Here is a 24,134-nt window from a genome sequence, read left to right as displayed (position 1 = left end):
CGAAAAATCTTTCACATTCCCATAAAGGATCTCTTGTTATTAAGATTACATTCCCTTTAATTATACTATTTACCTAATATATCCTGCCATCCGCACAGTCCCTTTAATAATATTATTTACCTAATTTATCATGGTATCCGTACAGTCCCTTTAATTATACTATTTAGCTCATATATCCTGCCATCTGCACAGTCCTTTTAATAATATTATTTACCTAATATATCCTGGTATCCGTACAGTCTCTTTAATATTATTATTTAATTAATATATCCTGCCAGCCGTACAGTCCCTTTAACAATATTATTTACTAATATATCCTGCCATCCGTACAACCCCTTAAATAATATTATTTACCTAATATATCCTGGTATCCTTACAGTTCCTTTAATAATATTATTTACCTAATATATCCTGGTATCCGTACAGTCCCATTAATAATATTATTTACCTAATATTTCCTGGTATCCGTACAGTCCCTTTCATAATATTATTTACCTATTATATCCTGGTACCCGTACGTACAGTCCTTTTAATAATATTATATACCTAATATATCCTGGTATCAGTACAGTTCCTTTAATGATATTATTTACCTAATATATCCTGGTATCCGTACAGTCCTTTTAATAATATTATTTACCTAATATATTCTGGTATCCGTACAGTTCCTTTAATAATATTATAATAATATTATTTACCTAATTTATCCTGGTATCCGTACAGTTCCTTTAATAATATTATTTACCTAATATATCCTGGTATCCGTACAGTCCTTTTAATAATATTATTTACCTAATATATCCTGGTATCCGTACAGTCCCTATTATTATTTACCTAATATATCCTGGTACCCGTACAGTCCCTTTGATAATATTATTTACCTAATATATCCTGGTACCCGTACAGTCCCTTTAATAATATTATTTACTTAATATATATTCTGGTATCCGTACAGTTCCTTCAATAATATTATAATAATATTATTTACCTAATATATCCTGTCATCCGTACAGTCCCTTTAATAATATTATTTACCTAATATATCCTGCCATCCGTACAGCTGGTCTTTTGTAAATTTAGTTAAACCCATATCTCTGTAGTAAACATGAACTAGCGCTGTATTAGACATCTTTCTCTTAAATGTTCTAATAATTTAAAAATCTAAATGTTGATGCTTTATAGATGACAAAAATGTTTTTTTTTCAATAGTTTCATAAAAGGATGAAGTAAAATGTAACATTTTTTGTTGATTTGAAAATGAGCAATAAAATGAAAAACCGGGCTAGAACTTTTTGAGATCCCTCAAAAATCTAGGCCTCAAGGCAACTTTTTGTTAACGTAACGTTAAGAAAAGTTGCCTTAAAGCCTAAAAAAAGTATGCTCTTTCTGGGAGAAAAGGTTATTTAATTAAACCCAATACCTTTCCACGCAATCACTAATTTCCTCATTAGTTCCAAGGTTGCTGTTGTTGTTATTGTTGTTGTTGTGATAATGAAGGTTCTTCAAAGCTTGGTATTCTTGTTTGAATGTAGTATTAAAACAATTAAGATGGTTAAAAGTATTCTGATTTAAATCTGGTTGATTCTTTTCATTTTTTCCACGACATAAGACAGTATTTAGTAGGCCCTGGAGGAATACAAATTAATAATTAAAGATTTAATATTTAAAGGGACTGTAAGCGTAATTTAAAAAGATTCTCCAAACAAAGATGTTTGCAGATCAAGTATAATATAGCTATCAATGTTATAATTTTAAAAACTGATTATTTTCTCTACAAAAGTTACTTCCCATGCAGGAAAACATAATGTAAATATGAAAATTAATCTCTTTTTAATCTAGAAAAACCATAATATCTTCCACAGTATTGAACAGGTAAAGGTTTTAAGGGGGGACCATTGAGAATAAAACCATTCCGCATTGCCATCTTTACAAGGAATGTCATTTAAAATTACGCTTACAGATCATAAAAAATATGTAATTTTCTATCATTTGATCATCTTTTGGGTGTTGGGAAAAATAATGCTTTTAGATAAAATTCCTATTTGCAGTTACCACAAAAGTTTAAATAAAGTAGAATTTAAGTCCTAAGTAAAGTAGAATTTAAGTCCTAAATAAAGTAGAATTTAAGTCCTAAGTAAAGTAAAATTTAAGTCCTAAATAAAGTAGAATTTATGTCCTACATAAAGTAGAATTTATGTCCTAAATAAAGTGGAATTTAAGTCCCAAAACCCGAATATTACAAAGAATTATGTTTTGACTTTTGTCAAAGAAATTTAGAAAAAAATAATTTAATTCACTTGCCGTGTTATTATCCTTAGCTGTTCCCGTAGACACCTCCTAGATCAATTTGTTTAAAAAAAATTAAGTCTTTGCCACAATCTAAAATTGTCTAGTCCCAATATCTTTGCAACCTGATGCTATAAATCTTTGGTATTTCAAGCTCAGATTATTTGATCTTCATATATTTAGAAATATCTATGGTTGCAAGAATTTAGAAATCATAGAAAAATTGAGTTTGTGGCATTGACTCAATTACTTTTTTGCGCAAAGCAAAAGGTTGCAAAATTATCATGAATTGCAAACCATCATACGCTAAGTTTTGTAAAGTGGAACCCTATACTTCCAAACCTTATTATATAAGATCTGGTCACAATCATCCGGGCAATGACAAGTCAATCCTTCATCAGTTCCATCCGTTTCTCCAGATTCAGCAGCAGCAAATGCATTCAGATATCCTTAATATTCAAGAATATTGAAGGAATACTTTTATACTATCAAGTAGAGTATCAATTTCAATAGATGGCAACGTAATATTTGTACACTCTCAGCGCACCTTTACTCTTACATGACAAGAGTCAACAGTTTTATTTGTCCAACAAAAAAAAATAACAATAGAGACGAAAAGTGCTCATTTTACAGTGAAATAAGTACACTTTATGTTCTTTTTTCTGTTTTTACATTTTTTTATCTAATCTTGGAAAACATGTCAACTAATGGGAGAAAATTTCTCTGTTGCCACCTATTGTCTTTAATAATCTATTTACTTCAAGTAAAAAATTATAAAATTTTTGTAAAAATTAAAAAAAAACTTTTTAGTTAACATTAAATGTGAAATGAGCCAGCGCTATTGCCATGAAACACCTGGAACTATATTTGTTAGAAATTATAGCTTCATTTTTTTTCTCAGAATAAGGCTTTAATGGTAATGTAAACATAGTTCCAAGTGTCTCTCCACGAAAAGAAAGCAATTCTAGATTCAAAATAATATCTTTCAAAGGTTTGTTTGCTCAAATTTTATTAGATATCAATGTTTTTGCTTTATAAAAGCTGATAATTTTCAATTATGATTTTTCTACAAATTGATTGTCAAAGGGTTTAAGGGTACATTTATAAATCGGGGATTTCCCTTTTTCAAATTGAAGTTCACTTTCAATTAGGCGTATAGTCCATTTAAAGGTAAAATATAATAATTACCTTGAATTTCACTGAGACAGACCAGATTTTCAAACAAGCAGAATCCAGAACTGTTTGGATATTTGCCCATTCTAACATTTTCTTGTATAAATGATGTTGGTAGAGTTGGAAAATAATAAGGTACACATCCACACAACTTTAGCATAGTAGTAGCAGCACACTCAATCAGACAATTCGCCTTAAAGGAAGTGCTCGCGAAAAATATAAGGATCCCGAATTAAATTTGGTTTCGATCGCTACTCAATTAATTTCTGTCTGTTGCGTTGAAAATGGTTAAAAACGCCTTACACCAAAGAGCACACAGCCCCAGCCCATAAAAATTCACTGAGTTGCATGATTATTTTAGTAGCGACCGAAACAGAATTTAATTCTGGATCAGCTTATACCCCCTTTAACTATTCGCGAACATTTCCTTTAATTTATCACACCAACAATATTTATTTTTCAATGCAAATATAATAGGATAGTGTATGATGGTTCAGATTAATTAAAACAATAAAAAATATATAAAATGAGCAAAAGTAATGTCGATTAATTTTGTCATGATTGGTATTGTTAAGACGAACTAATATAAAGGGTGTCCCATTAAACATGACAGTTGATAAAATAGTTACAAATGTCGTCTTCCATATACTGTATTAGGCTTTTTGTGGTTTATTTCGTTAAACAAATATTTTGCTTGAATATTTTTTACTATAATATTTTCATTATTTTCTTTAGTATCTAACAACTTAACAAATTATGGAAGAAGACATTCAAAACTATTCACCAAGTGTCATGTTTCTTGGGACACCCTGTATCTACAATCATTGTGCATAAACATATTATTAGTCAACTCTCAAATAATTAAAACATTTTTAGGAATTCTTTCATTCTACTTAAAATACATATTGGTTTAGTAAAAGTATCAAAGTATTCAATGTGACCGCAGTAGACTTTGGAAAGCCATAGTCTTTTTCCTGGCATAAATATTTTCAAAGTATTATTCCTTTTACTTTTTCTGTCAAACTGTTAAACTATGTTTTTCTTCTTGTCTTCTTGAAGAAGACGAAGACAAAGTTTTTTTTTTATATTTTAGATATTTTAATCTTCAAAATTTAACTTTAACGGTGAGACCAATTTTACTGCGGACTAGGAAGACGACATATGTAATATGTAATATGTAATATGTAATATGTAATATATAATATGACATATGACATATGTAATATAAGGTTACTCAAAAAGGATTTAACGGATATAATTCAATCATTTTTTCACATTTTTCTTTCTGTGTCAAATCGATTAGTTTACCATTGCAAGTATGAATTCAGAGCAAACGTCAAATTCAATCTTCAGATTTTCATGTTTAATGAGTTCCAAGTCATCATTAAAGTCGAATATTTTATGGGAAACCCTGTATGTTAATTGTATGTTATCATAAGTCAAATACATTTACACCAATAGATTAAAATCAACTTTTCATGTGATTTGGGTAAAACCACAATTGGTGTGCTTCATGCTCATTTGCATATTTGAAAGCAAAACTTTAGTATAATTGTCGTCTCCCTTCTCCACACTTTTATTTTTCACGGTCTTCTTTCAGCTGTATTTATTTAGTTTAAATTCTCAGTACAGGTGTTACCCCCCAACCTGATTGTAAGTATCAAATGCTTCCAATTTAACATTCATTTTAGGAACATTGGTTTCCTCTGGAAGCAGACATCTCCTTCTTGTTGGTGACATGTCTTTTACACTGTCAGATCTAGATGAACAAGTTTACTTTCAAAATTATTTTAAATATGAAAGGGAGTGTTCCAAGGAACGTAGCGTCCACACAAATATACTTTACAGGACGGTTATTTGGCCGCTAGGTGTCTCTGCTCTTGACGCTTCTGGTCCCAGAACTCTAGTTCCACATGAAATAGACACTTACGACACCAAGCGACAAAATATATTATGCAATATTAATTTTATTCGAATGCATCTAAAAATTATCGATGATTATAGGTTTTAATATTTGAATGATTTGTTTGGAATTAAATTTATTTTTATACGATCTAAGTCAAATATTGCAACTTTCTGAATTTGTATGGACACTTCGTTCTTCGGTATGAGTCTTTTATAACAATTTTCTCATTGGAGACGCAACATGTAGAAGTAAGATTAATAGGGATCACCATCGACAATTTTTCGACATAAGCCGTCCTAAACCCCCTTTAATTTTTCGCGAATACTCCCTTTAAGCCTAATCCAAATAGTTAGGAATGTGCATCAGGTTTCAAAATTGTGTATTCTATTCTAAACATTTGTTTTTTAACACAATGCCAAATTTTGACCCTGAGAGAAAAAATAGAAAAAAGTTTCCCAAAACACCCCATAAGGGGATGGAAACTTAATTTAGACTTTTAAAAGGCGTTTGACTCAAGAGTTTTCATAAGATGATGAGGGTACCAACAATCTTTTGAACGTTTCTGCTTAATTATTATCATCATATTATACATTTGTCAATTTTCAAATTTCCTTTAATTTTAACCAATAAAGTTAGAGGTTTAACTTTTTGTATTTTATTCATATTTTTTTCTATTTTTTCAATGCCTTGAAAAATTGGACTTTATAGAAACATATTTCAAATCATATATTTCTGTTTGGATAGTAAGGCACTCTGGGCCGTAGTAAATTTGAATACGAACAGGACCTGCCCAGTTTGTACCGGCCTGCCAGATAACAGCTGTACTAACCCGATCCTATGGTAGCCCGGTTCCATATTCTGAGTACGTCGGCCGTGTCGCCCTAACCAGACTAACATACGACAGTGGTAAATTTTCTTGGCATAGTCCCGTCGGAGGGCTAACTATGACAACTCCCATGGCGCGTTCAGACTTTTTACAGTACCCGGCCTAATCCTATAGGCCTATTTGACCAACCCCACTGGCATAGTCCACCGTGAAAGGGTTAAAGGGATTGTTGGCGTAATTTCAAGTGAACCTCCAGTTGTTGAGTGGCGTGTTCGATTCAATACTGTACTCTGTAACCCTAAACCCCTGTAGTTTTTTAGTTCTAGCACTCTCATTTTTGACACTATCACCGTGAAATTTTGTGACTTTTAATGAAAAGTAATTTAAAGGAATTTTTGTCACAAAAATATTTTCTTTTAATTTATAGGGCAGGGTACAGGGCGGAAAAAAGTCCGGTCTGCAAAAATTGCATGTAGAAACATGTGTCACACTTTGATATTTGTTTTTAAAAAATTTTTAAAAAAAATTTCTTCATTTTTTATCCTTTTTTATGCATTTTTTCACCCTTCCTAGCACCCAAACTATTAAAGTTATCGGTCTATTTATTTTTGAGCTTGCCATGGAAAACTGGGCTATGAACATGCATTTCAACCCTATACCTATTCTCTGAGGCCTTTTTCTAGGGGGGGGGGCGCCCAACCCCCCCCCCCCCCGGCTATTCATAGATTCAGACCCCCAGCCTTTATAGGGTTAAACTTTTGACTAATCAAGGATTTTTTCTATTTAAGTTTTTATAAATGCTGATAATCTACAAACACTTTGTTTTCTAGCTTATTTAAATTAAAAATATTGATATTGACTGAAAATAAATATCTACTTACGCTCTTTTCAAAACCGCCTTGGACCTAAATTTGTTTGTGCAAGTAACGTTAGCTGTGTTGAGTTCCTACTGTACACGAGCGTAACTCCGCGGGATTTATGGAAATCTGAGCAATATTTGTGAGATATATACAGGGAGATCTTTGTTCTCAATGAGCAGTGATAGGGCTGGGCAAGTTCCAACAGTTAGTTCCAACTGTTAAAAAATCAAAAATTTCAGTTAGCCGTTAATTTTAAAGGTATGAACGGAATGTTCCTTCCGTTAACGGCATTTTTTTTTAAATATTACCGTTAGTTAACAATCTCAATTTTATTAACGGCATTAACGGAATATTTTTCAACAATCTAGCCGTTAATGGTACCGTTATATATAACAAAATTAACGGTGCGATATATGTAACGTTAGCGGCGCAAAGTGCTAAACCATTTTGTTAACGGTAAAACATCATGAACGACACAATAACGGTATATTACAGTATTAACGGCGTTAACGGCGTTAACGGCGAAATGCATTGTATCAATGGTTTATAAACATGGAAGACACCATTTAAAAACATCAAAACGCGAAAATTTTAAAATTAAAAAAAAATCATGCAATTTTGATCAGCAAATAACGAAATTTACCGTTATAGCTTTTTATTTAACGTTTTTAACGGACTTTAACCTCTGTGAATGGAAGTTCACTTAAAATTACTCTTACAGTCCCTTAAAGCTTACGATATTGTAGCTTGTGATGAAACACCGATAAAAGTTTCAGCTCCAATTGAGACAGCAGTACTTTTCTTGGATACTACAGGAAACTCAAACGGAGAATGAACCAGAACCTGGAAATAGAACAAAAACATTTAAAGAAACTGTAAGCGTAATTTAAAGCGACCCTTTATAGGCCCCAAAATAGCAATGTCCAATTCACAACGGTACCCTTGAAAGCTTTGTCTGATCGACAATGAATTAGATATCAATATGGTAAGGTTAAATTGCTCTTTGTAAGACGACATTCCTTATTATTTAACTATCTGCATAGTACAATGCCTAGCCCACCCCAGTTCAAGTTTAACCTTCACTGAATATGGAAGAAAAGAGTTGAGGGTTTTTCTCCTTTTTAGAGATTCCTGCAAATTTAGGTAAATAAAATTCATTGAATTATGTTAATCTTATTCATTAATATCAACAATTGTAAGTATAACCTAGTTAATTATTGTCTATATTTTCAGTATATAATCCCAGAGTCAATGCGAAGCTAATAAATGAATAAACTGCTTTCATCATTAAATCTCTCCCCCTGCAAAAGCATTAGAAGGAGTAAATAACTTATCCTAAGTTCAGTACACAATTTTTTTAATTTAAAAAAAACTGATTATTTCAACTGTGATTTCTCTATTAAATTAACCAAGATAAACGCAAATATCTCACATAATAACGATCAGACAAAGGTGATAAGGGTATAGGGCATTGCTACCTTTGAAGGGAAGGTCGCACTTACAGACCCTTGAATGATACAAGATTTAATAAGTTTTTTTTTACAAAAGTTACAAATAATAAGAGACAAACCTCAAAACCCTGAAAAAAGTTGTTTGATGTTCTCAGTTCATCTGATAATGTTTTATATTCATCTGCTAAATTTGCATGGATCAGAAAAGAAAACCCTAGATCCTTTGATGCCATATTTGTACTTCGTATTTCTTCACTTTGCCATGTTTTCGCTTTTTGGTTTTGTGGTGACGGGGTTCCAAGTATCCTTGCCATCCTACCTTCTCCATCAGCAGGATCTACGTATTCATGGTTTTCTCTATATATTTAATATTCAATATGGTTCAAGGGACATTAAGCTTAAGTTTGAAATCTTTATCTGATTAATAATGTGTGGAAAATGTTTTAGGTTTAAATGTGATTAATTCTGATCAATATCATCCGTTTTCCTTCACTAGAAATGTGGAGTCACTTTTGCTTCCCAAATTATTGACATTGATGTCTAATTCAAACTTGATCAGAAAAGGCTGTTTGTAAAAATTGCCATTTTTGCATGGATGGTCACTTAAAATCACGTTTACAGTCCCTTTAAAGTTTTCTAAATTTGTAACAAACCTTTTAGTCTAGGGCAGTAGTTTGTGTCATCAGTTTCATATCTAATAAAGCATGTTTAAAATCATGTCAGAGCTACAAACAATGTACTAAAATCTCGATTAGTTTATTTTTGTCTAATATAGATGGGGGGGGGGGTAACCCTTCCCCCACCTTTGTTAAAGTGAAGAAGAAGTTTCTAAGGTTTTCACCAAAAAACACAAGGGGAGGGATTGAAAACACCCCCCCCCCCCTCATTATGATAGGGTCAAGGGAATTTTTTATATACCAAGGGTTTCCAAGACCAATTTTGTCTACAAAACATCCAAAGCGCAGCAAAGGATGTTTTGTAGACAAATTGGTTGAAGAAACCTGTGATTTAGTAAAAAAAAATTTAATTTCACGATTTTTTATGTTTTATCATCTTTAGAGATGAAAATGTGCGAATTTTTTCACAAAAACTTTGCAGAGCGGGTGATTATTATACTTAACTGTACCCAAGTGACGTTAAGTAAACTTAAACTCCCCCTGCAGTTGGGGTATCATATGTCGATAATGTTGGTCAAAGGGCAATAAAATACTTAAATACTTTACCCCCTCAAAGCTCCACTATAACGGTATGATCTATAGTTCTCTGAACTTGAGGCGCTCTGAAGTTGATAACTGCAATTGCCATATGCTGTCCTATTGGCATCACTTGATGCTTTGTAACAATGCGAATACGGATCTATATAAGGAAAATCAGGGGTGGGAGACTCAATCTGAAATAAAGCAATAACAATTATGGTTTAATTAGGTTTTCAGAGTTAAAGGGAATATGTAAACGAAATTTCAAGATGGCAATGCCCGATTCACACCGGTACCCTTGAAACCTTGATAGGATCAATAATGTTGAAGCTATTAGGGTTTCTCTAGGTTTTCAGGTGGTTGATTCTGAAAATTCATAAAGTTTTCTTGCATTATAAATGAATAAGTCATGCTTTTGTGAGAAAGTGTTTTCCAAAAATAAACATAGTAATATAATTTATAATTAATATTACGCTTACGCATAGGGACAGTTCATCTATTCAGGCATTAATTAGGCTATCTATTACGGATAGATACACAGCGAGGAAATAAGTTTTTTCATCGAAAAAGTAGAACTAAATACCGAAGATAAACCTGTTTAGCGTGTCTGTGAAATTATAACTCAAATCAATGAACGGTCTTTTTAACAAATAAAACTTAAATTATTACCGGAGCAAAGTTTCCTGCCAAATTCTTGGTGTTGAAGGAACAACAAAACCCAGTATCCGTTTTCCTCATAGTTACTGTAATCATCAATTGCATCAATTTTCAAAACCGAGTTGTCTTTAAAATTGCGTAATCAATTTTACGGGATTAAGTATACTTGCTTTTTAAAAATTCAATCATAAACTGTAAAGTAAAATTTATTTATATTGCTTCTGAATATGACGCAATTCTTCAAAATTCAATCATAAACTGTAAAGTAAAGTTTATTTATATTGCTTGTGAATATGACGCAATTCTTCAAAATTCAATCATAAACTGTAAAGTAAAGTTTATTTATTTTGCTTGTGAATATGACGCAATTCTTCAAAATTCAATCATAAACTGTAAAGTAAAGTTTATTTATATTGCTTGTGAATATGACGCAATTCTTCAAAATGAAAATAAAAATTAGATGACATCTACAAAAGGAAGATATTCCGATCCACTGACCTAGTTTTGCACAGTCCTCCTGTTTTCCCTGCCATTTGCAAACCAGAAATATTCCTTCACAGCTTGGTGTAATCTTAAAGGGACTGTTTACTATTTAGAACAAACATTTATACAAATTATGTATGGTTTTCGACTAAAATTTTTAGCTTAAAAAATAATTTTCAAATTACCTAATGTTAAATTTTATATCATTCAAGATTAAATGGAAATATAATTTTTTTTAAAATTGATAATCTAAAAAATAAAGATTGCATGGCAGTGCCAAGGTTGGGCACAGTTTAGCTTTCTTCAAACTCTTAATCGTTTTAAAGGGAGTGACCGGCAATGTATGGTGGTTAAACTAAGAATGCAGTATTCTAGAAACAAATTTTAGGATTCATTTGAGACATTTAAAACGTTTCCACGATGTATGATTACCGAGTTTGAATGCAAATTGGACGTTGTTTAGGAACATATGCTCAAAATAAATTTGTCAATAAATCAATGGTAGAATCAATTATTTGTTTTCATCATTATATTGAATTTGTTTGCACATTTCTACAAATTCTTCAAGTGCCATCTTTTCAGTTAAAATTTCATTAAATCTGCAGAAAATCTTTGTGAATAATGAGAGGTTATAGAAACTAATAATTGAATAAGATTACTTACTCGACGATAAAGGTAAATTTTTATTTTCTGTTCCACAACAACAAATTAGTTTACTGTAGAATTTTGTTTACATTTTTTGTTGTCCTTATTTATAATTAAATAAAACTATTCTGAAAGCGTAATCACCCAAATTCAAGATTTTGAACGTCGACTTTGCATTCAAATTCAGTAAATATACGTAGTAGAAATGTTTTACATGTCTCAAATGAATCCTAAAAAATTTGGCCACACTACTACACATCCTATTCAACCACCATACATTACATACACTTGTGCCATGAGTCATGACATTCAAACACACACAGATGGCTACATTATACAGTTAGAACCAGAAAAATGTGAAATAGAAATACGACATAAAATTAATGTTGTTGATACAACTGATGTGTGTCATTTTCATTGGACTATTTAAAGCCATAACTTGAGCCGTCTTCCTATCCCAGAGTTTTCATGTTCTGACTGTACAGAGTGTATTATCATAAACCTAACCTTGTACATAAGTGTGGGTAAGAACTTTTCCAGTTTTTGCCTCGTAATTTCACTTTCAACAGTTTCTTTCATAACCGCAGGATCAGTATTAAACTTTATATGCTGCATTACTAACTAAACATTTGTTACACAATCATGGTAATGCCGCACAGGGCGCAAATAGTATTCCTTAATTTAAGATTTGAATGTTTGTATAAAGATAAGATTGTCAAAAGCCCCATTTTTCTCCACTTGCAAGGCAGGAATAGGGTTATTTTAAGAAATGTTACTTACATGCTCAAGATCTATATTTTCATTATACAGTTCCCTCCACGGCATTCTCTGAAATTATATACGTACAGTGATAACAATAAAGCTCTGGAATAGGTAGACTTTAAGCCTCAATGTATAAAATAGTACTTTTAAAACTGTTGTCTGATCAACTATGAATTATATATATATATATTTTGACAATAGAGATATGATCAGAATCGAACACGAGTCAGAAAAACAAATTTAACATTTTTGATCAGATTGGTTTCAAGGATACTGTAGTAAATGGCAATGTTTCTTGTATCATTGGTCACTTGTAATTAAGCGAACAGTCTATTTAAAGTTCAATGACAACATGCATGGAAAGACTAAGATATTAATATTAAAGCTTTACAACGGAATTACTTTTTTAAAATATATTATTTAGATAATCTATGTAGGTTAGTGTGATATGTTTTCCATAAAAAGTTGTATAAAATCATTTCAACAGCATTGTGAGATTTTCGATTATGCCCCACTTGCATCACTATGTCAGAATGAGAACCCGGCCCCGTGGCTCTCCCAAACGGTGCATGTACACTGTACAGTGTACAGCTAAAGACTGTAAAACTGGATAGCACACCAAGTCAATTACAAGTGAGTTACAGTAATTTAACTAACCTTCCATTCTTCAAGAAATTGAGTTGCCGAAATCCTAAAGAAGAAAAAATGAACACAGAAAGAGATTTTTTGGAATTAAATGCTTAATGCTTATGGGTTTACATGAAATTCTGAAGAAGAAAAAATGAACACATAAAGAGTTTTTTTGGTATATATTAAATGTTTAATGCTTTGCATGTTGATTTACATGAATTCCTAAAGAAGAATAAATGACACAAAAAGAGATTTTTGGTAATTATCAAATGCTTAATGCTTATTGATTTACATGAAATCCTGAATAAAGAAAAATGAACACAGAAAGATATTGAAAATGAATACAGTCATAACCAGAAAACAATGGAATAGGAAGACGACATTACAGCAATACTTAAGTGCATTTGATGTTGTTATAAAGCAAAACATTTTGCTCCACACTTACTAAATCACTAATTTAGTAAAATGGGTCTGTTTACACTGCAAAATTGCTCGCTCATTTGATTTTTTAAAGTAAAAACTTGATTCTGAAAGTCGTCTTCCTATTCCAGAGTTTTCTGGTCATCACTGTATTAAATGCTTAATGCTTATTGATTTACATAAAATCCTGAAGAAGAAAAAATAAACACAGAAAGATATTTTTGGGAAATTCTAAATGCTTAATACTTTCTCATTAACACGAAGTCCTCTGAAGAAGAAGAAAAAGCACAGTAGGAGATTTTTGGGAAATATTGAATACTTTTTGAGTGACTTAAATAAATTCTGAAGAAGAAAAAAGAAGAAGTATTAAAAACTTACTGATTTTCTATCCATTTACCTAATATTTGAACACACGGTCACCCCAGGGAACTTAATATTTGATATTGGATAGTTTGTTGTATCAACTGAAGTCAATGTTGGAGCATCAATGTACTAAATTTAAATTTAAAAGATATGATTTAGTAAAAACCAAAAACGGGAATAATTTTTGTCTTAGTTTTGTATTTTAACTCAGTATTTCGTTTTTTAAATTAATTATTTTCATTTATTACAATTACAAATAATATAAATAAAAAATTAAAAGTTTTTTTAAGATTTGATCAATTAGAATTACTACAAATTGTTATCAAACTAGTTGCATATTCATTTTACAAGGGACCCCAAAGCTCTGTCTAATCAAGTATGAATTAAATAGATATCAATGTTAAACATTTCGAAAAATGATTATTTTCAATTATGACCAAATAGATTCTAGTACAATAGATGGCAACGTATAATTTGTACACTCTCAGTACAGTTGTATTCTGTCGTCACAAGTGTCAATTCAGTTTTTGTGTCCGACAAAATTATCAATAATAGTGATAATTTTAGAATAAAGTGCTTTTCTTACAATTAAATAAGTGCAATTTTATGTGTTCTTTAGTTTCTGTTTTTACATTTTTTAATTTAATCTTAGAAAACATGTCAACTAATGTAAGACAATTTCGTTTTTCTTGTTATATTTGACACTTGTGACGTCGTGTGCAATTGGTTCATTTCTTTGTTGCCATCTATTGTACTTGATAATCTATTTGATTATGACTACTCTTCAAAAGTGACTTGCGCACTGCAGAAAAAAACAAAAAAGGAATTATGAGAATCTAAAACTGTTTAAACCAGAAAAACGACGATATATTCCTCTTTATTGATCAAATAAAGGATTGAGGGATGAACCTCTTTTTTTAAAAATGGGTCACTTGAAATTTCGAGAGTAGTCCCCAAAGAGAATATATATATTAGAGTGGAATTTACTAGAAAAAAGTGTAAAACGGCCATATTGTTGTTCTGTTTCCATACTGCAGGTGTACTTCACATATTTGTGCTATATAGACTTTTGGGCCCTGGAACATCATTTTACAGAAAATCTAAAATTAATATTAAAAGAAACCAAATTATGAAATAGGATGGTTTCATAAATGACCAATGATCATTTCACATAGACTATGCCTTTCACTTTACAAACGATGATTTTCCGATATAACTATAAATCAAATGATGTTTTTCATTCACCTAATTCATTTTTATAAAGTTTAAAAATTCGAAATTGAAATGCATAGTCTAGGGAACATACTGTATTAATGTACTCTACTGCATATAGTTTGTGAACATTTACATAATTTGTACACTTTGAACTCCCTTTTAGGTTAAAAGGGACTGACGAAATTCATATCGAGGGATTGTCTAACTTCCACTCTAATATATATTCTATTCTCTTTGGTAGTCCTTTAGCAAGCACAAATACCTTGTTAAAAAGTGGTGTTGTAAGGAAAACAAGAAATACCAGAGCAGTGCAAAAAAGTGTTATCCAAAGTAAACACTGAAACCACCAAACACTCTCCTAAGTTTAGACTTTAGAATGAAATCAAAAAGAAAATGAACTTTCGTCAAACTTTTTCACCAAAATTTTTAAAATTTCGAAATGGCACATCCTGGAAATTCCAATTCAGAGCAATATTAAATATGCTAGACAATGCGTGCACTACAGCCAAATTATCTTTCATGATTTCTATCCTCACATTGTTCATTTAAATGATTGAAATTTGAATCTAACAGTTCAGACAACGACTTAATTTGTAAAACAGAAATATCCGCGAAACAAGAAAGAAAGAAAGATGGCTGCCGGAAGAGCAATGGTTAACAACTAACATTTTTTACTAGAAAAGGGACTCGAAGTTCCCTAATAAAACCCAAAGTAAATAAATACTAAAGTGGAACAGACTAAGGCAACGACGACAGGTTGGGCTATAAGGTTTTATTTGGTTTGGAATTAATTGCATGAAAAGATTTCGTTTGGAAAGTAAAGACTAGAAAAAATAGACTAAAGACCCATGTAAATGTCGTCTTTAGATAGAACTACGAAATTTTCACGATTGAAAATCAAAAAGTTTTGTATGTTCATATGTATTTTATATGTAAATACTATTTAGTCGCTTAATCAATTCATTGATTTTGCCTGGCATTTCTAAATCTATAAGAATTTATCTTTAAAACTGACTAGTTTTGTTCTTTCAAATCTCCCTCCATTTTGAAATATGTTTGTAAATTTCTTAAACACATCTATGTTATCATCCAGAGGCGTATTCAGGGGTGGGGCAATGGGGGCTCATCCCCCTCCTGGATCAGTGAAATATATGCTTTTTTTGTGGGGAGGGGAGGGTTGGTCTCCCCCCTTCCCAAAAGAAAAAGAAATGTAAGCCGGCTTACTTGGAAAAAAAATCTTAATATCTTTAAAACTATGTCTTATAGTTCTCAACCATTCTTAAATCTGTCAAAATACAAAAGTGAAGACCAAGAGATATATTTCGAAGATCTTCATTCTTGCAGTAGAATGGGTAAAATTCACTTCTGAAATCTTAATTTACGTTAATCTATATTTAAGTTAAATACAAATTCTAAGTCTGTGTTTGTACTGTTGTACTGTACACTTCGTATACAGACCAATTTATATATATATATATACATATTTATATTTACTTGGGAAATAAAATGTCGTCATCCAACTATGAGTTTGGCCCACTTTAGTATTTATTCACTTTGAATAAAACCAGTTGAAAATATTATACCTCTGTTACATACTTTAACCCATGTAGAGTGGTTTCAGCAAAGAATTCCTTGACCTAAATTAATAAAAGATGAACTAAACTGTTAAAATGAATAATACAAATTTTTGGAGGATTTGGTGGGCCTACGGGATATAAACCTAGTGGTTCACGCTGAAATTTCAAAAAAGAAATTTTAAAGAAACCCTACAAACTATGTTCATAATTTCGCTCTAAATATTCGACATTTCGAAACGCTTTGATAGTTTAATACATAATTATAGAGGACGTGAGTCAGACTCTAAATAACAACGCATAAATAACTTCCAGTATATATATTTCTTATAACTTATTACTAGAGGGTTCAGAACTAGAGTCAATATCGAAATCACACGTGTAGATGTTTTTTTAGTACTATGCCCCGTATCCGTTCTATCTCATTCTGTTGAATCTTGTGGAACTAGTTTAACGCGGCCAGGCATCGTCTTCCACATAATAATCATAATATTAGGCTTTTAAAGCTTTGCTGTGATTGGCTTATCTTGTCCCGAACCACAACATTTTAATATCTCGTTGTCTTGCAACAAAGCTGGTTGCATCCAGGCTTGTTAATATGGTACAACCCTGGGTTATGGAAGCAAATATGAATAACATCGAGATTCAGCAACTTCCCAAGGGTATTTTCCCAAGAGAAAACTTCCAAATTGTAAAGTTTCCCAAGTGAAAACTTCCCAATTGTAAAGTTTCTCAAGTGAAAACTTCCCAATTGTAAAGTTTCCCAAGTGAAAACTTCCCAACTGTAAAGTTTCCCAAGCTGCAACTTTCCAAGTCTGTCCTACCCACAGCACTCGGTCCTTAGCCTGTTCTAGCCGCATCCCTCGGCCACCTAGCACATCCTAGCTACAGCGCTTGGACCCCCTTCCAGCCTGCGGCGCTCAGATGGCCTGACCTAACCTTTGGGAGGTTCCCACATGGGAAATTGTCATCAGGTAAATTGTCCCTTGGGAAGTCGCCCCTGGGAAAATACTAGGGGGTATGATAGTTCTCCACCTGTGTGCTCAGTTAGCAGTACTTACACTTACAACTGTTTCCTAATATTGATATACTATAGGTTAGGCCAGAATCAACTTATAATACACAAATATGCAGTACGCTCTCGGTATAGTTTATGGCCTATATAATTAGTAAAGAATTTGCGTACATCATCACTTTATACACTTTAACCTTGTTGGAAAATGCTTAACACCTGAAATTGACATCATGCTCGTTAGCCTGAGTTTGTTTAAAAGCATAATTTATTTTAATGATTTACCTCTTCAAGTTTTGGGCGTTTAATTTTCCAATTTCTCCACTTCAAGTCCTCTCTTGATGTTAAACATTTAAGTTTATTTAAAATCCAGGCTTTCATGAGTGTAGCTTGTTCTTGCCTTACAATTATTAAATTGTTTTATTTATCAATTAAAAATATGAAAATATCTGTTTCTTTTGAAATTTCCGTAGATTTTTAAATTTGTACCATTCATTGTAAAACCAGTCCTGCTACCATCTATTTAAAGGAATTGTAAGTGTAATTTCAAGTGACACGCCATTCAAAGATCTGGGAATGTCCGAATTACAACGGTACCCTAGAATTCTTTAAACCTTAACTTATTATTGAGAGAACTCCGAGTATTTATCTCTAAAATTGGTTTAGAATTGCTGTGAATAGCGCACAGTTGAAATCAGCACATCTGAAGTTTGAAATAATATTACAATATTCAGCATTTACAATTGAAATTAAAATTATTTTTTTCCTGCGAATTTAATTTAAAAACAGCTTATAAACAAGGTGTTTAACAATTACAAGTGTTTCTGTAGTAGATAGTAGAAGACTAGTCTGCCATCCAATTGACCAGTAGAAAGTTTTAAATGATTCTGAGTTGAATAGGGCAACCCCTCTTTATTTTCACTTTGATTCAAAACGAATTAAAAACGATTAAAAACGGTCAAGGAGAGGAAAACGACCCCCAAAGAGTATCCCAAAAAAATTTTGAGTAAAGTTTTTAGTTAAATAGTACAGTTTTAACTCCCCGCTCGTTTTTATGATTATAAATAATAAATTCAGTTTTCTCCACATAAAAACATATAAGATAACATTTGTAAACTCATAGATTGATTAAAATAACAGATGTGACACAAGATGTCGTCTTTTCAAGATTTTTGTTTGTTTCGTTAACAGCCAACGAATTTGCTCGTAGCTGGCATAGAACAAGCTCTCTATCAATCTTCTTCTTCGCCGACTACGCGTTATATGTCCTTTGGGCTTCTGTCTCAGGGTTGTGAACGCAACACAAATAGATCTTAAAAAGACGACATATAGTGGCATATCTGTAATTTTAATTAATCTATGTATAAACTTCTCTGCAAACAAATGCGCAAACAAAATCTGATGGAACTCACATTTTTTTCAACTATGATCGTTTTTTTGGCAAAAATGAAATTTTTTCCTTTCGCTTTTCCTTCTCAAAAGTTCAAAATTAACAGTTTGCTAGCTTAACCCTTTCGGTTTTTTCTAAAAATGAAGGTTCGTAAGTTTTGGAAAATCTACTTTTTGTTTGTTTTTAAAATCAATTAACAACCCCATAGTTATATAAACCTGTTTGGATAGTTCTTCTCTTTTTTGACCTGAGCTTCCATCTAAAATGATTAAATGTAAAAGATGTAAATATCGGATTAATTGTTAATACAATGCAAGGGGTAACCCTAAATATACTAATACAAGTGGTTACCCTAAATATACTAATACAAGGGGTAACTCTGAATATACTATTACAAGGGGTAACCCTGAAAATACTAATACAAGGGGTAACCCTAAATATACTAATACAAGGGGTAACCCTGAATATACTAATACAAGGGGTAACCTTGAAAATACTATTACAAGGGGTAACCCTGAATATACTAATACAAGGGGTAACTCTGAATATACTATTACAAGGGGTAACCCTGATTATACTAATACAAGGGGTTACCCTGAATATACTAATACAAGGGGTAATTCTGAATATACTATTACAAGGGGTAACCCTGAAAATACTAATACAAGGGGTAGCCCTGATTATACTAATACAAAGGGTAACCCTAAATATACACTATTACAAGGGGTAACCCGTAATATACTAATACAAGGGGTAACCCTGAATATACTAATACTAGGGGTAACCCTGAATATACAAATACAAGGGGTAGCCCTGAATATACTAATACAAGCGGTAACCATGAATATACTAATACAAGGGGTAATCCTGAATATACTATTACAAGGGGTAACCCTGAATATACTATTACAAGGGGTAACCCTTAATATACTAATACAAGGGGTAACCCTGAATATACTAATATAAGGGGTAGTCCTGAATAAACTAATACAAGGGATAACCCTGAATATACTATTACAAGGGGTAACCCTGAATTTTCTAATACATACAAGCTTATATAAATGATCTAAAAACATTAATGTTATCAATGAATATTCTCTCACCTTAATATTATAGAACCTGCAAGGTTCCAAGTGAATTGAAAGGTTTAGTTATGTTTGCTAAAATAGTTTGATATAGAAACATTTATGGCAAACCTTTATATATATATTATTCATATATTTTAACACTGAAAATAAGTATTCGTTAGATCGAGCCTTCTTTATTTGATTTTGCTTTCATAAAAAATTTCTTAGCGCAAATAATTTTTGTTTAATATTGTTAATATTAAATCAATTAATGATTGTAAAGAAACAGTGCAACAAAAATTGTAAGCATTTCCACTCCGGATTCTGAAAAAACAATGTCCTTAATGTAATTGCTGACTACTCGTTATCAAAAGAATTGAGTATTTAGCACAAATGCTATTTTCTATATCCATATATCTTAGCAGCTAAATGTTGTAAATATTTCAAACTATGAATTCAGTTGAATCAAATAATCGCAGTTTCAAATACTAAAGGTTTTCGACATAAGGTTGCAAAATTAGAGGGATGAGTAAATTTAAGGATTCAATTTCTTTGTGCTTTTAAGGAGACTGGATTAAACGAAAAACTAACATTTATAGGGCGGGGGAAAAAATCTAATTTAATGATTTATGATTAACACATTATTAAACCATCGTAAGTAGTAACTAAGCTAAACATTAACAAATAGTAAACATTAACGAAAAGTAAACATTACGAATAGTAAACATTAACGAATAGTAAACACATTAACAAATAGTAAACATTAACGAATAGTAAACATTATCGAATAGTAAACATTAACGGATAGTAAACATTAACGAATAGTAAACACATTAACAGATAGTAAACATTAACGAATAGTAAACATTATCGAATAGTAAACATTAACGGATAGTAAACATTAACGAATAGTAAACACATTAACAAATAGTAAACATTAACGAATAGTAAACATTAACGAATAGTAAACACATTAACAAATAGTAAACATTAACGAGTAGTAAACATTAACGAATAGTAAACATTAACGGATAGTAAACATTAATGAATAGTAAACATTAACAAATAGTAAACATTAACGAATAGTAAACATTAATGAATAGTACACATTAACGAATAATAAACATTAACGAATAGTAAAAATTAACAAATAGTAAACATTAACAAATAGTAAACATTAACGAATAGTAAACATTAACGAATAGTAAACAATAACGAATAGTCATTATTAACGAATAGTAAACATTAAGATATAGTAAACATTAACGAATAGTAAACATTAACAAATAGTAAACATTAACGAATAGTAAACATTAACAAATAGTAAGTAAACATTAACGAATAGTAAACATTAACAAATAGTAAACATTAACAAATAGTAAACATTAAAAAATAGTAAACATTAATAAATAGTAATCATTAACGAATAGTAAACGTTAACAAATAGTAAACATTAACAAATAGTAAACATTTAAAAATAGTAAACGTGAACGAATAGTAAACATTAACGAATAGTGAACATTAACGAATAGTAAACATGAACGAATAGTAAACATTACTGAATGGTGAAAACCTTCAGTTATATTAGTTTCATGTGACCCTCCAATCTCCACTAGGAATATTAGGACATGTTTTTAAAATATATTTTTCACAAAAAAATCAAAAGTGTGCCCCTCAAATGACTATTTTAAAAAAGTCACTAGTATAAGTGAAAATGATAATTTTGAAATACTTATTGAATTGGGTATCATTGCAACCGAATTGAATTTCTGAATTAAAATCAATTTACAGAATCGAAAAATAATGAAATTTGACTGAGTAAGGTCAAAAAAGACATTTTTTAGTACTATAATGAAATTTATTCAAAGAAAAAATCTATTTTTGACCATAACTTGCCCAATTTTCAATATTTTTTAATTCTGTAAATTGTTTTGAACTCCGGTTTTCATGCTGGTTCAATGGATACCCATATTATTTAAATTGTCAAATTATTCCTTTTCGCTAAAACTAGTGATTTTTTATCATTAAACCCCATTTAAAGGGCATATTTTTGAATTTTCTCAACAATCTATTTTATAAACATGCCTGAGAATTCCCAGTGGAATACTATTTTGCTTCTGTAAAATGATTTTAGAAAAGTTTCACTAAATTTCACACCCAATGGCAATGCCCGATTTACAAGGGTGCCCTTGAAAACCTTTGAAACTATTAACTAAATTTTTTTTTTTTTAATCGAATTTCTTGTAGCCTTTAACAACCCACCGGGTACCCATGAGTTGTCACAAAAAAATTCAGCGCAATCTATCCAGCTACACACAACATATATATTAATGTCTTGTTTTATTATATAGACTTGGAAGATGTAAACTGTCGTTTTCTCATTAGAAGATTGTTAACATCTGATAATTTCTAAATATTTTGATCCTACATACAGTAGAGAAACCATTATTCAAAGAAACTAATCAGTTTTTTTAAATTGATTATAAACATTAATTAATTGATACTTGATCAGACACCACTTTTAAGGGGACACTTTAAAATAGAGCATTGTGCACTGTGCAGCTTTGCATGGAGGGTCTTTTGAATTGCACTATTACAGTTCCATTAAAAGGGACGTGCAATGATTGGTTTTTAGCTAAAACTATAAATTGTTGAAAGTTGAAACGGATCAAAATGTGAAATTGAACATTGGAAATATTTGAGAAAGTTTATTGAATAATGAAACGTAAATTTAATCTAGTTAAATATTAATTTAGTAAAAGCTTTAACTAATAATGAAACGTAAATTTAATCTAGTTTAGTATTTATTTAGTAAAAGTTTTATGAAAAGTTAAATAAAAACTAAATATTAGTTTTTCAGAACTTAGAATTACAGTGTTAAGGATTTATTTTACAAAATGCGCAAATTTTCTCCCGAAAAAATCGCAGAGCGGGTAGGCATTTTACTTAATTGTCCCAAGGGACGTAAAGTAACTTGACATCCCTCTGTTGGACAGTGCGGTAATCAAAGGTCGGTAATGTTGGTCAAAGGCAGTAATCAATTATTTACAACTACTGTACAGGGAAGATAAGGGAAGGTTTCCGCAAGACCAATTTTTCCTAAAATGGTCTTGCTGACATGCAGTTATATCCATATTGATATACAGTGATACCCATACAACTGTTAGCCATTTTTACACAAACATACACTGTTAGAAACTTGTAGACACTTAAGAACACTTACAGACACTTATATACACTTATAAACACTTATAGACACTTATAGACACTTCTTAACACTTATAGACATTTATAGACACTTGAAGAAACTTGTTGACTTTAGCAGACACTTAAAGAAACTTGTTGACATGTTTTCACACTTGTAGAGACTTGTAGACACCAATTTTCACATTTTTATAGACATTTGTAGACATTTATATACTATTGTCGATAACAGTCGACACTTGTAGACACGTGTATACACTTATAGTGACTTATAGACATTTTTAAACATTTGTAAATAATTGTAGATACTTGTGGACACTTCCAGATACCATTTGTTGACTCTTAAAGACACTTGTAGACATTTTAGACACTTCAAGGTGGTTTTGAAAAAACTTGTAAACTCTTGTAGACACTTTTAAACATTTAGTCAAAGTTTACACAACTTGTTCAGATGATTTCTATCAGATTTGTATACATAAGTTAAAAAAAATATGATTTACAAGTGAAATTTGAATTTCATCCAAAAGATTCAAAAAGCGTTAGTTTGAAAAGTATTTTTTTGATATTTTTACTATTTTTTTTAGCGTCTCGTGGTGTTTAGGAGCAAAAACTCCAGGGTTTGTGGATTTGGAGAAAAAATCTAAAAATATCAGAGGAATGGCCGGGTTCTTTAGAAATATCCAGTTTCGAGTAAAGTCGAGATTGGATTAATTTTTAAAGGTTTTGGAGTGAAATCTTCAAATGGAGTAAACACTTTCCAAGTTGGGAGTGAACTTTTGAAGTTCTGGCAGGTTTAGTAAACATTATCTGCAGGTGTTGGAGTAAAAAGGTTTTAAAACTATCCATATACCTGAAATAAACATTAGATCCAAACTGGAGAAAGGCTGGAGACAATTCATACAACATTTTTTACAAACAAAATCGAAAAATCGACAACCTTTCTAAAACTTTCTAATCCCTATATCTTTTCAACCTGGTGTAAACCTTTTCTAAATAATATCATTTGATCTAACA

General features: G+C 31.1%; 1 protein-coding gene across 1 annotated transcript in view; it reads right to left on the bottom strand.

The window, feature by feature from the left end:
• Positions 1-19,108, bottom strand: part of LOC111702865 (uncharacterized) — a 45,396-nt gene extending 26,288 nt beyond the window's left edge. Inside the window, exons 1-20 of the mRNA XM_023474649.1 lie at positions 19,068-19,108; positions 17,745-17,859; positions 16,457-16,510; positions 15,136-15,231; positions 13,693-13,787; positions 12,903-12,936; positions 12,264-12,311; positions 11,991-12,104; positions 10,854-10,926; positions 10,368-10,441; positions 9,726-9,892; positions 9,156-9,196; positions 8,622-8,839; positions 7,788-7,894; positions 5,107-5,218; positions 3,475-3,652; positions 2,629-2,735; positions 2,302-2,337; positions 1,421-1,626; positions 1,036-1,145 (exon numbers count right to left, since the gene is read on the bottom strand). Of these exons, the coding sequence (XP_023330417.1) occupies positions 1,036-1,145; positions 1,421-1,626; positions 2,302-2,337; positions 2,629-2,735; positions 3,475-3,652; positions 5,107-5,218; positions 7,788-7,894; positions 8,622-8,839; positions 9,156-9,196; positions 9,726-9,892; positions 10,368-10,441; positions 10,854-10,926; positions 11,991-12,104; positions 12,264-12,311; positions 12,903-12,936; positions 13,693-13,787; positions 15,136-15,231; positions 16,457-16,510; positions 17,745-17,859; positions 19,068-19,108 (2,026 nt within the window). The remainder of the gene's footprint in view (positions 1-1,035; positions 1,146-1,420; positions 1,627-2,301; positions 2,338-2,628; positions 2,736-3,474; positions 3,653-5,106; positions 5,219-7,787; positions 7,895-8,621; positions 8,840-9,155; positions 9,197-9,725; positions 9,893-10,367; positions 10,442-10,853; positions 10,927-11,990; positions 12,105-12,263; positions 12,312-12,902; positions 12,937-13,692; positions 13,788-15,135; positions 15,232-16,456; positions 16,511-17,744; positions 17,860-19,067) is intronic.
• Between the last annotated feature and the right edge of the window lie 5,026 nt (positions 19,109-24,134).

This window comes from Eurytemora carolleeae, unplaced genomic scaffold, assembly GCF_000591075.1.
Source record: "Eurytemora carolleeae unplaced genomic scaffold, Eaff_2.0 scaffold514, whole genome shotgun sequence".
NCBI classification, from domain to species: Eukaryota; Metazoa; Arthropoda; class Copepoda; order Calanoida; family Temoridae; genus Eurytemora; species Eurytemora carolleeae.
The sequence above is the reverse complement of the archived record's forward strand: the minus strand, read 5'-3'. Positions and strand labels throughout refer to the sequence as shown.